A 14,257-nucleotide genomic window follows, 5' to 3' on the forward strand; every position below is an offset into this window, starting at 1 on the left:
GTAAAAAGGGGACCCGCAGAATGGGAGAAAATATTTGCAAATCATTTATCTGAGTAGGGGGTTAATATCCAAAATATATAAAGAACTCCTACAACTCAACAACAAAAACATCAACCTAATTAAAAAATGGGCAGAGGAATTGAATAGACAGTTCTTCAGAGAAGATATACAAATGGCCAATAAGCACATGAAAAGATACTCAACATCACTGATCATTAGGGAAATATAAATAAATCAAAACTACAGTAAAATACCACTTTATACCCATTAGGATGGCAACTATTTGTGAACCATTTTTCAAGTTGCTTATAACTCATGCACAGAAAACAAGAAAAACAACAAATTTTTCATTAAATTAGGAAGGATTGTTTTATTTTCGAAGTTTTTATTCTATTTTCGTAGTAAAACACTATGGCCCCAGGGGAAAAAAAATTTTTTTTCTGGCATGGCAGACAATGTGTTTAAAAAAAAAAAACAAAACAGAAAATAACAAGTGTCAACAATGAATTGGAGAAATGGAAACCTTTGTGCACTATTGGTGGGAATATAAAATGGTGCAATCAGCTAGATGTGGTGGCTCACACCTGTAATTCCAGCACTTTGGGAAGCCGAAGTGAGGGAGGATCATTTGAGGCCAGCAGTTTGAGATGAACCTGAGCAACATAGTGAGACTCCATCTCTAAAAAAATAAAATGGTGTAGTCACTGTGGAAAACAATGTGGCAGTCCCTCAAAAAATTAAAAATAGACTTAATATATGATCTAACAATTCCACCTCTGAGTATATACCTAAAAGAATTGAAAGCCAGGGTCTCAAAGACATGTTTGTGTATCTATGTTCATAGCATTATTCATAGTAGCCAAAAGGTGGAAACAAGCCAAGTGTCCATTGGTGGATGAATGGAAAAACAAAATGTGGTATGTACATACAGTGGGATATTCATCCGAAAAGGAAAGACATTCTGACATATGCTGTAACACAGATGTACCTTGAGGATACTATGCTAAGTAAAATAAGCCAATCACAAAAGGACAAATACCGTATGATTCTACTTACATGAGATATTTAGAGTATTTGAACTTACAGAGACAGAAAGTAGAATGATGGTTGCCAGGGACTGGGGTAAGTGGGAAATGGGGAGTTAATGTTTAATAAGTACTGAGTTTCAGCTTTGCAAGATGAAAAGAGTTCTGTGGATACATCATGATGATGGTAGCAAAACAATGTGAATGTACTTAATACCATGGAACAAACTATACACTTAAAAATAATTAAGATGATAAATTTTATGCTATGTGTATTTTACCAGTTAAAAATTTTTAAAAATATAGCAGTAAATATAAAAAAAATTGTATCTATGTTTTTAAATTTTCAAACAGAATTACCTAGAAGTATGTTCCTTAACTTTTCTTTATTTGTTTTCTTTTTAATGTGTTCTAGCATCGATGAGTATGTTTTCTGATTTCCTGCAGTCTTTCCTGAAGCATTCTTCGACCACAGTTTTTGACCTTGTGGAAGAATATGAAAACATTTGTGGTAGTCAGGTAAGCTAATTTCACTCCATCATTGGTCAAACTTCAGCACTTTCAGTTTTTCTGAACAGCATTAACCTGCTAATTTCCATACTGCTTCCATACGTGCTTTAGAGACACAGTGGCAGGAGTGGAGGGGAGGTCAGCCTGGGAGAGCATCCCTGCATTTTATATATTGAGAGTCCATACACAATTTCTTTGCAAGACAGAAGGATTCTACTGCTTTAAAAAGGGAAAATCCAAAATCTACAAAAACTCTACAATAAGAAAATGAACAATCCGATTAAAAAATGGACAAAAGATAGGAATAGGTGTTTCACCAAAGAAGATATACAGATGACAAATAAGCATATGAAAAAATGCTTTGCATCATATGTCATTAGGGAATTGTAAATTAAAACAAGATACTACTGTACACCTATTAGAATGGTGAAACTTTGTAAAGACTTGGAATCAACCAAGATGTCCTTCAGTAGGTGAATGAATAAACTGGTATGTCCAGACAATGAAACATTCAGTGCTGAAAAGAAATGACCTATCAAGCCATGGAGAGACACGGAAGAACCTTAAATGCATATTACTAAATGAAAGAAGCTAATCTTTCAACCTGAGAACGCTGACTGCCAAAAAAAAAAGGAAGAAAGATGAAGCCAATATGAAAGGCTACATACTATATGATTCCACTTTATGACATTCTGTATGGGGACAGTGAAAATATCAGTGGTTGCCAAGAGTTAGTGGGGAGGGAGGGATGAATAGGTAGAGCACAGAGGGCAGTGAAGCTACTCTGTATGATGCTATAATGGTGGATACATGTCATTATACATTTGTCAAAACCCATGGAATGTACACCACCAAGAGTGAACCCTGATGTAAACTTTGGGTGATAATGGTGTGTCAATGTGAGGTCATCAGCTGTGACAGATGTACCCCTCTAGTGTGAGATATTGATAAGGAGGCTGTGATTTTTGTGGGGATGGGGTTATTTGGATGCTCTGCTTTCTGTTCCATTTTGCTGTGAACCTAAAACTGCTCTAAAAAATAAAAGTCTATTTTTAAAAAGGAGAAAAGACTTCAAAAAACTTATGCATTCAGGCCGGGTGAGGTGGCTCACGCCTGTAATCCTAGCACTCTGGGAGGCCGAGGCGGGAGGATCGCTTGAGGTCAGGAGTTCAAGACCAGCCTGAGCAAGAGTGAGACCCCGTCTCTACTAAAAGCAGAAAGAAATTATATGGACAGCTAAAAATATATATAGAAAAAATTAGCCGGGCATGGTGGCACATGGCTGTAATCCCAGCTACTTGGGAGGCTGAGGCAGGAGGATTGCTTGAGCCCAGGAGTTTGAGGTTGCTGTGAGCTAAGCTGACACCACGGCACTCTAGCCAGGGCAACAGAGTGAGACTCTGTCTCAAAAAAAAAGAAAACAAAACTATGCATTCAAGAATAATTGAAATTATAATAATAGACAACTTTTTTTAGCATTTAATGTTTTAATAATTGATATCTGAATTATTCCATTGTAAAAGCAGTAACTTCATTAAATAACAAAATAATCAGTTAGTGAATCACTGGAGCCAGGATCCCAATTGGCAATTTAATAAATGAATGAGAAGTGCAGATAACACTTTTATTAAACAGTGATCTTAGACAGTGTTAACATTACTTTATGAATACTTTTTAATGTGTGAGAAAACCTCTTGTACTGATTCTGCATGTTCTGAATGAGAACAATCTTATTTCTTAATTCCCCTTGTTACTAGATTTTCACACATGCCTCAGTCCTAAAAAGATTTAAGACCACTATTGTGGAACAAGGAGGGACTTTGGTGACATTTTGTTTAGAAATGACAGTGTTTTGGTAATATTTTTCTTGATTTGTTACATGGTATAAATTTTTCAAATATAATTTTAAGATATCTCTTTCAGTTTTCATTGCTACTGTGTTGGCTCATGTTATGATTTTGTCAGGTGCAGGTTTGATTTAACTTATCCTCTTGGTAGATATACAGGGAGCAAAAAAAGCACCCATGGCTACTACTGTTGAATCTGAAATCTAGAGTATGTTAGACTTTACATATATACACATAAACACACCTTGCCCCAAACTAGGACCATTTCTAGTGGGAATGTTACATTATATTCAATTTAAAAACACAGAATAGATAGGAACAATTTATAACATATACATCTGTATATGTATCAAATGTAGTGTTGGTTTCGTACATGTACTTGAAGAATACAAAGTTTTCAGTGATTTAAAATTGTAGGAAATTAACCTCTTTACATCTGTGTTTTTAATTCAGGTGAATATACTGAGTAAAATAGTGAGCAGAGCAACACCTGGACTTCAAAAGTTTTCAAAAACAGCCAGTATGCTCTGGCTTCTTCAACAGGAGATGGTCACATGGAGGCTGCTAGCTTCTTTGTATAGGTAAAGGTGTACAGAATTCATAATTGAAATAAACATAAGGTGACAAACCAATAGGTAAATTAATTTAACAGAGTAGGATGTGCTTGTAAATAGCTTTTACTATTTTTGGTGCTTATCATTTCTAACACCTGAGGGAGGAGGGGGCTATCGGGTCATGAAGCTGGTAGTTAAAATTTGGATAGGTATAAAGGTTTAAGGAAAGTGCTAAAAATAGTGCATTTAGGATAAATTAAGAACTGAAAGGTAGGCTTTGTGTAATATGGAAGTTTGAAAGAAGTCAACCAAATTTTCCTTTTGAGATGCTCAGTGGTGAATTTCATACATTCATGTTAATTAAGGCTTTTCCGTTTTTGTTATTATTCCCCAGAGACAGAATACAGTCTGCGTTAGAAGATGAAAATATGTTTGTAATTACTGTAAGTTTTTTATTAATTTTTTTCCTTTATAAATGCTTAACGATAAAATGTTTTTTACTAATAGGATTTAATTTCCAACCCTCCATTTTTCTTTTTTTTCAAAGCCTGGACTTCAACACGATAACCAACCCTCCATCTTGAGTTTCTTCATTTTAAAAATTTTACAAGTAAAATAAAAGATACAGTCTCATAAAATAATCTAATATTCATTTATATTAGAGAGTTAAAGGTAAAAGTCCTTTTTTATCGCACTAACTATTCAGTATAACAATTTGATATGTGTTTTACCAGGCATTTTCTGTGCATCTTTGTAAATACATACACATACACACAGTTTGTTTGTTTTTTTAACATACAGTATGATTTCATTTATACATTATATTGAAAGTTTCTTTTTTAATTCATTCATAGTTTTTTTTTTAATGTCAGTTCATATAGGGTTTTACCATGTTTTTTCATAGTATGTCAGAATATAAATGTCCCATAATTTTTTTAGACATCCTGCTGGACATATTTAGGTTATTTGTAGTATTTTTGCTGTAGCAATCATCAATGCAGTGAATATTCTTTTTCATATGTGTATATTAAGATGTGTGCAAGTATTTCCTATATTTCTGGAAATGAAATTGTTGTGCCAAAGTTTGATACAGATTGTTATATTGCCTTCCTAATAGACTGTACCAGTTTGTACTCTCACTAATAGTGTATGAAAATGTTTACTGTCATATGTGATATTATCAACCATTTGATTTTGTCAATTGAGGGTAAGGTATCTCATTGTTTTAATATGTGTATCCTTGATCACTAGTGAGGTGGAGTATCTTTATTCTTATCAGTTTGTATTGTATGAATTCTGTGTTCACACCTTTTGCTCACTTTCTTAGTAATTGTTTTCTTATTTTCTTACACATATTAAAGATACTCTCCTCCTTTCTGCCACTTGTCTTTCAACTTTGATGGGTCTTTACCATTTTTATCTGATCATATTTATCATATTTTCCTATAGCATTTATTATTTTGTATCTTGCTAAGGAAAGCCTTTCATACCTATTTTAAAAATATTCTCCAATGTTTTCTTCTAAATTTAAGTCTCATTTTAAGTCAAGAGCTTAGATAATAAGCTCTTGAATTCATCTACAGTGAGTTTGTAAAGTAAGCAAGAGATTTAACTTTTTTCAAATGAATATCCATTTATTCCAACACCATTTGTCAAAGAAGCCATCCTTTACTGATTTGTAATGCTACCTATATAATATACCAAATCATATTTGTACCTGGGTATTTTCTGTTTTATTGATGGATTCATTCATTTGAGAGCCAGTACTATACAACTGAGTCAGTATGAGAAGCTTTTATATGTTTGGTATCTAAATAATACTGAAATTAATTTGGAGAGAAATGACATCTTTACCATGTTGAATCTTCCTATTTATGATAATGGCATAGCTCTCCATTTATTCAGATCTTTTATATTCTATATAGATCTTGAGCTCTTCTCTACAAAATTCTATGTGAATCCTACTGTGTATAGATTCCCTTTCCTATTATATTTTTTAATTAGTTATTGACAAATAGAAAGTTAATGATTTATGTGTAGAACTCATATTTGGCCATCTTTTGGAACTCCCTTATTAGCTTTAATAGGGTTTTCATTTGATTTTATTGGGTTTTCTATGTTGGCAGTAATCATCTGCCAATAGATTTCCATAATTTTTTCTAATCTTTATCCCCCTTATTTTTTGCTTGCCTCATTGCATTGACTAAGAGCACCTATACAAAATTGAATTATATCAATACTCGTAGGCATTCTTGTTTCTGAAAAGAATGCTTTGTTTCATCTTTACATTTGATGTTTTCCTGTAGATTAGGGTTTTTTTTCTCCCTAAGTTGTTAAGAGTTGGAATGAGTATTGAATGTAGTCAAAATTTTTTTAGCTTCTGTAGATTTCTGCTTTAATTTATTGATGTAATGGCTTGTAATAATTTTTTTGTTAATGTTGAGTTATCCTCAAATAGGGTAAACTCTCAGTCATGATGTATTCCTAAGTATACTACTGTTTATTAGCTAACATTTTATATGGGAGTTTCCCAAATGTATTTTCTTTTTTTATGACTTATCTTCATCTAGTTTTGGTGTTTAGAATTGTGCTAGCTCTTTGGAACAAGTTCAAAGATCTTGCATCATTTTTCTGCACTCTAAAGAACATAGGAATTACCTATTCTTTGAAGACTTAGTGAAAATATGTCTGTAAAACTACCAAGGCCAGATGCTTTTTGGGGTTTAATTACTTTTTATCTTCTGATTTCAAAAGTAATTCATGTTTGAAGCAATGATAGATAGTCAAAAAAGGGAGAAATAAATATATTTTATAACAAATAATTTCAACTATATATATCTTTGAGTCTGCTTTTTCACCTAAAATATTTTTTAATATCTTTCCAGTCTTTGAATTTATTCTGTAAATAGTTTATTCCAACAAAGTAACATGTACATGTAGGAATTCTATCTTATATTTGAGTATTTATTGAGTTCAGTTATTAATCTTAATAGTTTTCCATTGATTTTCTTTAGTTTTCTGGGTAGGCAATTCTATTATCTACAAATAGTGATGATTTTGGCTTTTAACGTACTTATTGCTAACTTAATTCTTTTTCCGGTTTTATTATGTTAGCTAGAATTTTCAAAATAAAGTGGAACAATAGCAGGGATTCTTATTCTTTTTATCTTCTGGATTTTAAAGAGAGTGTCTCACTTTATAGTTAACTGTAGTCAGCTCTCTGTATCTGTGGGTTTTGCATCCATGAATTTAACCAACCATAGATAGAAAATATTAGGGGAAAAAATGGATGGTTGGGTCTGTACTGAACACGTACAGACTTTTTTTTCTTGTCATTATTCTTTAAACAATATAGTATAACAACTATTTACTTAGCATTTACATTGTATTGGGTATTATAAGTAATCTAGAGATGATTTAAAGTATATTACGACATTTTAGTTAAGAGACTTGAGCATCTGCAGATTTTGTCCCAGAACCAATCCCCCACAGATCCCCAGGGACAATTATATATTATTTGCTAGAGGTTTCACTTAGATAATCTGTTACATTAGTTAAATATTCTTCTGTTTCTGTCAAATGATATTTTGGCATCTGTCAATAAGTTCATGTAGCTTTTCTCCTTTACCCTGTGATTAAAATGAATTAATTAATAGGTTTCATCCATGCTTGAAGTGATCACAATTTATTATCCTTTTAATATACTGCTTAGTATTACTTGCTAATATTTATGTTAAATCGTCTTTTAAAGTAAGTCTTAAGAGTCTTAGATTGCTCTTACATTTTATCACTCATCAACTTCTGTGTAGAATGAAAAGATCTAGTTTTTAAATGTAATTTTCTAATATATAACATGGCTACATCTAGTCCTTTATTATGATTTTTTGTTTCATTTTATTTTGTGTTTATTTTTCCCTAAAACATCATCTTTGGGGAAATAGACTTTTAAAATTCGAAATGTCAAGAATTAAATATCAGGTAAGAGCAGCTGCAAATTGATCTAGCAGTTTGAAATTTATTTATATAGTAAGTATTTTTAAAGACGAATATACAGATTTACTGTGTGGTAAAATGTTTACGTGTGGGTGATTGAATATACTTTTTTTTTTTACTTGCTTTTATCTTTCTTTTGAAATAATACTATTGTAATATATTCTTTTTTCTTTTCTTTCTTTCCATACTTTAAATAATTTTTATAATAGGCTCTTAATGCCAGTGAAAAAACAGTTGTCGAAGCGTTATTTCAGAGAGATTCACTTGTTCGGCAAAGTCAGGTATGGCTAGAATTTTTAAATTTTTTTTATGAACCACGGAGAAAAGGTCAATGGCATGCAAAGTGCTGAAGTTTGTTTAATTTAAATTTTTTTCTTAATTCTTTTTCTACTTGATATTTTCATTTGTAATTAAAAGAAATCAGGAACCTTGTTTTTTGATTTTTAAGTAATAGCCCTAGTATTTCCAGGAATAGCCTGTTCAAAACTGTATTATTCCTATAGAAAATTTCATTCTTTTGCCATAATATTTATTTATCTTAAGAAAGTAAAAACAGTACTTGAAAAATTGTTACTTGATATTTTTGAAATCAGAAACTATTTGAATTAAGGGTGTGAGTACCCCTAGAAATAAAACACTAATAGATTGTAGTTAATACTTTTTTTTTCTGTTCTAGCTGGTGGTAGATTGGTTAGAGAGTATTGCCAAAGATGAGATTGGAGAATTTTCTGATAATATTGAGTTTTATGCAAAATCAGTGTATTGGTAAGTCGTGAAACTTTTATTCTTCAAGTCACATAATGTTGATTTTGTTCACTCATCTTTCAGCAAATATTTAGTTTTTACTTTATTCACTCTATAAGAAAAAAAGATAAAATCCCTGACTTTATGTAATTTATAATTGTTTAAAAGAGTTAGATAGCAGATAAACAAATATACAGTCAGCCCTCCATATTGGTGGGTTCCGCACCTGTGGATTCAGCCAACCACAGATCAAAAATAATTTTTAAAAATGCTATTAAAAATAACAGTACAACAATAAAAAAATACAGTATAATAATTATTTACGTTGTATTAGATATTATAAGTAACCTGGAGATGATGTAAAGTATATGGGAGGATGTGCATAGGTTATATGCAAATACTGCAACATTTTATTTAATATATAAGGGGCTTGAACATCCTAGAATTTTGGTATACAAGGGGGTATCCTGGAACCAATCCCGCACAGATACCAAGGGACAACCCTGTATCCTGTTGGGTATTAAGAACTTTGGGGAAAAAATGAATCAGAGTTAATGGATAGAAAGGACAAGGGAGTCCTACTTTAAATAGAAGAGGTGGTCAGGGAAGGCCTCTCTAAGGAAGTAACAGGTAGTGAGAGGCTTTTAAAAAATCAAGGAAGCAAGTCATGCAAAAATCTGGGGGATAAGCATTCTGAACAGGAACACCAACTATAAAGACCCTGAGGAGGTGAAGTATTTGTACAAGGAGGCCAGTGGGAGCACTTCAAGGAAAAGAATGGTAGAAAATGACAGGCGGGGATACTAACCACTATACTAACGAGGAGCCGTTGAATGGTAGAAAATGAGATTGGAGAGAGCCAGATTATAAAAACTTTTACAGGCAGGGCAACGTAAGGATTTTAGGCTTCATTCTAAATATGATGGGAAACCTTGAGAATAAAAGAATAATGTGGTCCAATTTATGTTTTCAAGCAGTCACCTTGCTGCTTTTTCTTAATCATAATCTGATCAGCAGGAAGACACTTCTGCCATGTTTTATAGCTGCTTGTGGTTTTTGTTTTTTTTTAATTTATTTTCCCTACATCCTTCAATACTTCTAAATTATAATGAACCCTTAAAGCCAGAAAGCTCCCCTAGGTTAAAGTTACAGATTATTTCAAGACTTGAAAGAGTTCAAATTTTCTTTGAATTCAGTAATATTATGTATGTACACAGTCTCTTTATCAGTTATATCTTTTCTCTGCTTAACTAGAAAATAGTGCATCAGTGTTTATTAAAAATCTTGAGGAGCAGTGATTTTTTTCTGAAAGAAATTTTCATTTTCAGAAAAAAAAAATTTTCAAGTTAAAATGCCCTGATAAGGTTTTTGCAAATTTTTCGTGAATTGTTCTTCTTTTCTTACTGACCAATGGAACAGAACAGAGAACCCACAAACAGGCCCATTTGGTTTTCAGTAAAGGCATCAGAATAATCCAATGAGGAATGGAAGTCTTTTCTACAAACCACAGAAAACAATACCTATAAGAAAAAAAGATTAACCTTGACAGCTCCCTCACACCATGCCCAACAATTAGTTCAAGATGGATCACAGTCCCAAATGTAAAAGCTAAAAACTGTAAAGCTTTTAGAGGAAAACAAGGGAAGATTTCTTTGCAACTTGAAGATAGGCATATGTTTCTTAGCTCACAGAAAGCAATAATCAGGAAGAAAATTGATTTGACTTTATCAAAATTAAAAACATGTCATAAAAACACTATTAAGAAAATGGATAGGGGCAAGCTGCTTTTTCTTAATCATAAGCAGCAGGCAGGAAGAAATACATAGTACATGTAGTTCATAAACAACTCTAACTCAGTAATAAAAAGATAACCCCATAAAAAGGGCAAAGATTTGGCCAAGTGAGGTGGCTCGTGCCTGTAATCATAGCACTCTGGGAGGCCAAGGTGGGAGAATCTCTTGAGCTTAGGAGTTCAAGACCAGCCTGAGCAAGAGCAAGACCTTATCTCTACTAAAAATAGAAAAAATTAGCTGGGCCTGGTGGTGTGTGCCTGTAGTCCTAGCTATTCAGGAGGCTGAGGCAGGAGGATCCTTTGAGGAGTTTGAAGCCTAGGCAACAGAGAGAGACTTTGTCCCCCAGTAAAAGCTGGGGGTGGGGAGGCAAAGATTTGAACAGATACCTTACAAAAGCAGATAGGTGTATGGCCAATAATGACATGAAAAAGTGCTCAACATCATTAGTCATCTGAGCTAAATTGCAGTTTTGTGTGTGTATATGTGTGAGTGTGTGAGTAGCTGGGACTACAGGCACATGCCACCATGGCCAGCTAATTTTTTCTATTTTTTAGTAGAGACAGGGTCACGCTCTTGCGCAGACTGTTAAACTCCTGACCTCAAGCCAATCCTCTGCCTTGGCCTCCCAGAGTGCTAGGGTTACAGGCGTGAGCCACCACACCTGGCCAAATGGGCTTCTGTGTTAAAGATTTTTGCATGTTTTTCCTGGGTTTGTTGTCTCTTTTTGTTACTTAACTTATTTTTTTTTAATAGGCCTATTAAAATTGCCCCTTTAAAAAAATATGGTATTTAATTTTTCTTTTAGGGAAAATACTCTGCATACCTTAAAACAACGCCAGCTAGCTTCTTATATAGGAAGTGCCCGTCCTCTTGTCACCGAACTGGTAAGTAAGCGTTCTTTCAGGTGCCAGTTGTCTTCAGTGCTAAGTGACTTATTTTTTTAAGGCTGAGAATTTCTCTTCTCTTAGATCGTTGTTTTACTTCCTGAAGGTTTGCACACACTAGCACTTCACTCTAAAACAAGTAACTTGCATTGGAATCTGATGGAATATATTGGAACATTCCATGGCCTTTGAATTGTAAATAATAAAAGAAAGTATGGAAAGTGTACCTAATTTGCCAGCATTAAAAACAAATTAATTTTGGTCTTATATCAAAGTTTGACTATATAAAGTAGTGACCCATGAAAGCTCTTTTATATATTAACAGAAAGCAGGGGGAAAAAATAAAGCCTTGTGAATTAGCTTGAGGCTAGGATATGAATAATAGGAATGACAGTGGATTTGAAAAGAAGTAGACCCCAATTATTTCAAAAATCTTTGTGTCATTTGGGGGCATGTGAAATGTTTATAATGAAAAGTGAGAGAAATAAATAACAATTGAAAAAATTTATAGAATTCTGTTTGGTAAGTGGTTTTTGATGAAAATTGTTTAGAAACTACTAGAAGAGCTTGAAATTGTAGCTAAATTACCTTGTAGCTAGCAACAGCTGAAAATCATTTAGTCTTAACAGCTAGAAAGTGATTTCCTTTTGCTAGAGAGACCGTGTTCCAAAATCGAATGATGTGTCTGCAAAATATTTGTGAAAGTAGCCAATTGCTCTATTATGTATTCCATTTCCTGAATTGATATTCATATTATTATATACTCGGTAACATGTGAAATAAGAAATATTTCCTTTCTTAAGTCATATTAAAGGTGTTTTCCATTTGAAATTTATTATGTAGCTATTTGCTGCTAAAGTGAGGACAATACATTATCCTAAATGTTTAAAAACACATGAAAGGTCGGTAGGAATAACCATTTTAGGGGGGTTTTACTTACTTACTAGAAATCTGTTTAAAATTACTTTTATGGAGTATTGTGTTTTGTATCAGCAGTCCCCAGCCTTTTTGGCACCAGGGACTGGTTTCATGGAAGGCAGTTTTTCCACGGATAGGAGGGTGTGTGCAGGGGTAGGGGGGGAGTGGTTTGGGGATGATTCAAGCGCATTACACTTATTGTGCAGTCAAACCTCTCTGCTAATGATGATCTGTATTTGCAGCCACTCCCCAGTGCTAGCATCACTGCCTCAGCTGCACCTCAGATTATCAGGCATTAGAGTCTCATAAGGAGCACGCAGCCTAGATCCCTTGCACGTGCAGTTTATAGTAGGATTTAAGCTCCTATGAGAATCTAATGCCGCTGCTGATCTGACAACAGGCGAAGGTTATGCAGTGATATGAACGATGGGGAGCAGCTGTAAATACAGATGAAGCTTCGCTTGCTTGCCGCTCACCTCCTGCTGTGTGGTCTGGTTCCTTACAGGCCACAGACTGGTACTGGTCTGCAGCCCAGGGGTTGGGGACCACACTTTTATGTGCTGTTAATCCCCACATGGATCTTAGGCTCTCTTCCCATATGTTCTCAGAAAGTACTAGCTAAGCACTTTTCTAGTTACAGAATAGATTTCTTCAGTTTTTCTTCATGTTCATACTCCATCTAGGTCTAATCCTGTTTAGACTTAACTTGGCCATGTAGCTATAGTACAGTGAAGCTCAAGTCATCTTCTAGTGTTACCTGGGCTGGGGTAGGCTAGTAGTATTTCTGCCTTGCCTGACCTAGGCATGCCCCTGTGTGGGCCACTGGGGCCTATTTTAAGTGGGGAGCAGACAGTTGTGTAGCTATTTGGAACACTTGTGACCTTGTGCCACTTTGATTCCCTTTGTTACTTAACTGAATTGTAAATGAATCTAGTTCAGTATGTAAACTCAGGATAGGTTTATCATCTTTTGATGATGTTTGAAATGTATGTAGGTTTCAAAGAACAAACAATTCATTGTTTTGTTTTGTTTCTTTCTTATAGGACCCTGATGCTCCCATAAGACAGAAGATGCCCCTTGATGATCTGGATAGAGAAGATGAAGTTAGATTACTCAAGTATCTTTTCACTCTAATCCGTGCTGGAATGACAGAAGAGGTAATCATGTGTATCCTGCTTATCCACTTTCAAAAAGTCATAGAGTCTTTGAGTTGGAAGAGATATTTGTGGCTACCTAGTATGCTCCCTCAATGCAGTGATTCCATTCACAGTATCTCTAGGTCTGACTTCCTGTTTGAACATTTCCAGTGATAAGGAACACATTGCTTTGGAAAGCAGTGTACTCTAGTTTGTACAATTCTAATTATTAGAAAATTCTTCATAACAAGTCAAACTCTGCCTTCTTATACTGCACTGTTTACTTGAGGCATATCCTCATTATTTCAATTCTAATTTTTAAAAGTGCAGAATAAGTCTAATGCTAATTTTAAGTAACACTACTTAGGTGCTTGAAGGCTATAATAGTCCTCAAACTTCTTCCTTTTAACCTTACCTCTTTAAAATATGTGTGAGGTTGGCTGCAGTGGCTCATGACACCTATAATCTCAGCACTTTGTGAGGCTGAGGTGAAAGGATCACTTGAAACCAGGAGTTTGGGATTAGCCTGGGCAACATAGCAAGACCCAACTCTACAAAACAAAAAATTAGCCAGGTATGGCAGTACGTGTGCCTGTGATCCTACCTTCTTGGGAGGCTGAGGCAGGAGAGTTGCTTGATCCTAGGAGTCCGAGGCTTCAGTGAGCTGTGATTGGAACACGGCACCCCAGCCTGGGCAACAGAGCGAGACCCTGTCTCTAAAAAAGAAAAAAGAAAAAAAGAAAATGTGTATGATAGTTAAGATCTTATATATAGAATGCTAAGTATCTAATTTTAGTGGATGGCTTTGTTGATTGTTTAGGTGAAGCAGTCGGATGTGTAGGAGTTTCAATGT

General features: G+C 34.2%; 1 protein-coding gene across 1 annotated transcript in view; it reads left to right on the forward strand.

The window, feature by feature from the left end:
• The window catches only part of NUP107 (nucleoporin 107), a 39,951-nt gene that overhangs the window by 8,882 nt on the left and 16,812 nt on the right, over window positions 1-14,257 (forward strand). The window contains exons 6-12 of the mRNA XM_069489463.1: window positions 1,441-1,544; window positions 3,836-3,963; window positions 4,331-4,379; window positions 8,139-8,210; window positions 8,606-8,694; window positions 11,272-11,350; window positions 13,312-13,425. Coding sequence (XP_069345564.1) covers window positions 1,441-1,544; window positions 3,836-3,963; window positions 4,331-4,379; window positions 8,139-8,210; window positions 8,606-8,694; window positions 11,272-11,350; window positions 13,312-13,425 — 635 coding nt within the window. The remainder of the gene's footprint in view (window positions 1-1,440; window positions 1,545-3,835; window positions 3,964-4,330; window positions 4,380-8,138; window positions 8,211-8,605; window positions 8,695-11,271; window positions 11,351-13,311; window positions 13,426-14,257) is intronic.

The sequence above is a fragment of the Eulemur rufifrons genome, chromosome 16, assembly GCF_041146395.1.
Source record: "Eulemur rufifrons isolate Redbay chromosome 16, OSU_ERuf_1, whole genome shotgun sequence".
NCBI lineage: Eukaryota > Metazoa > Chordata > Mammalia > Primates > Lemuridae > Eulemur > Eulemur rufifrons.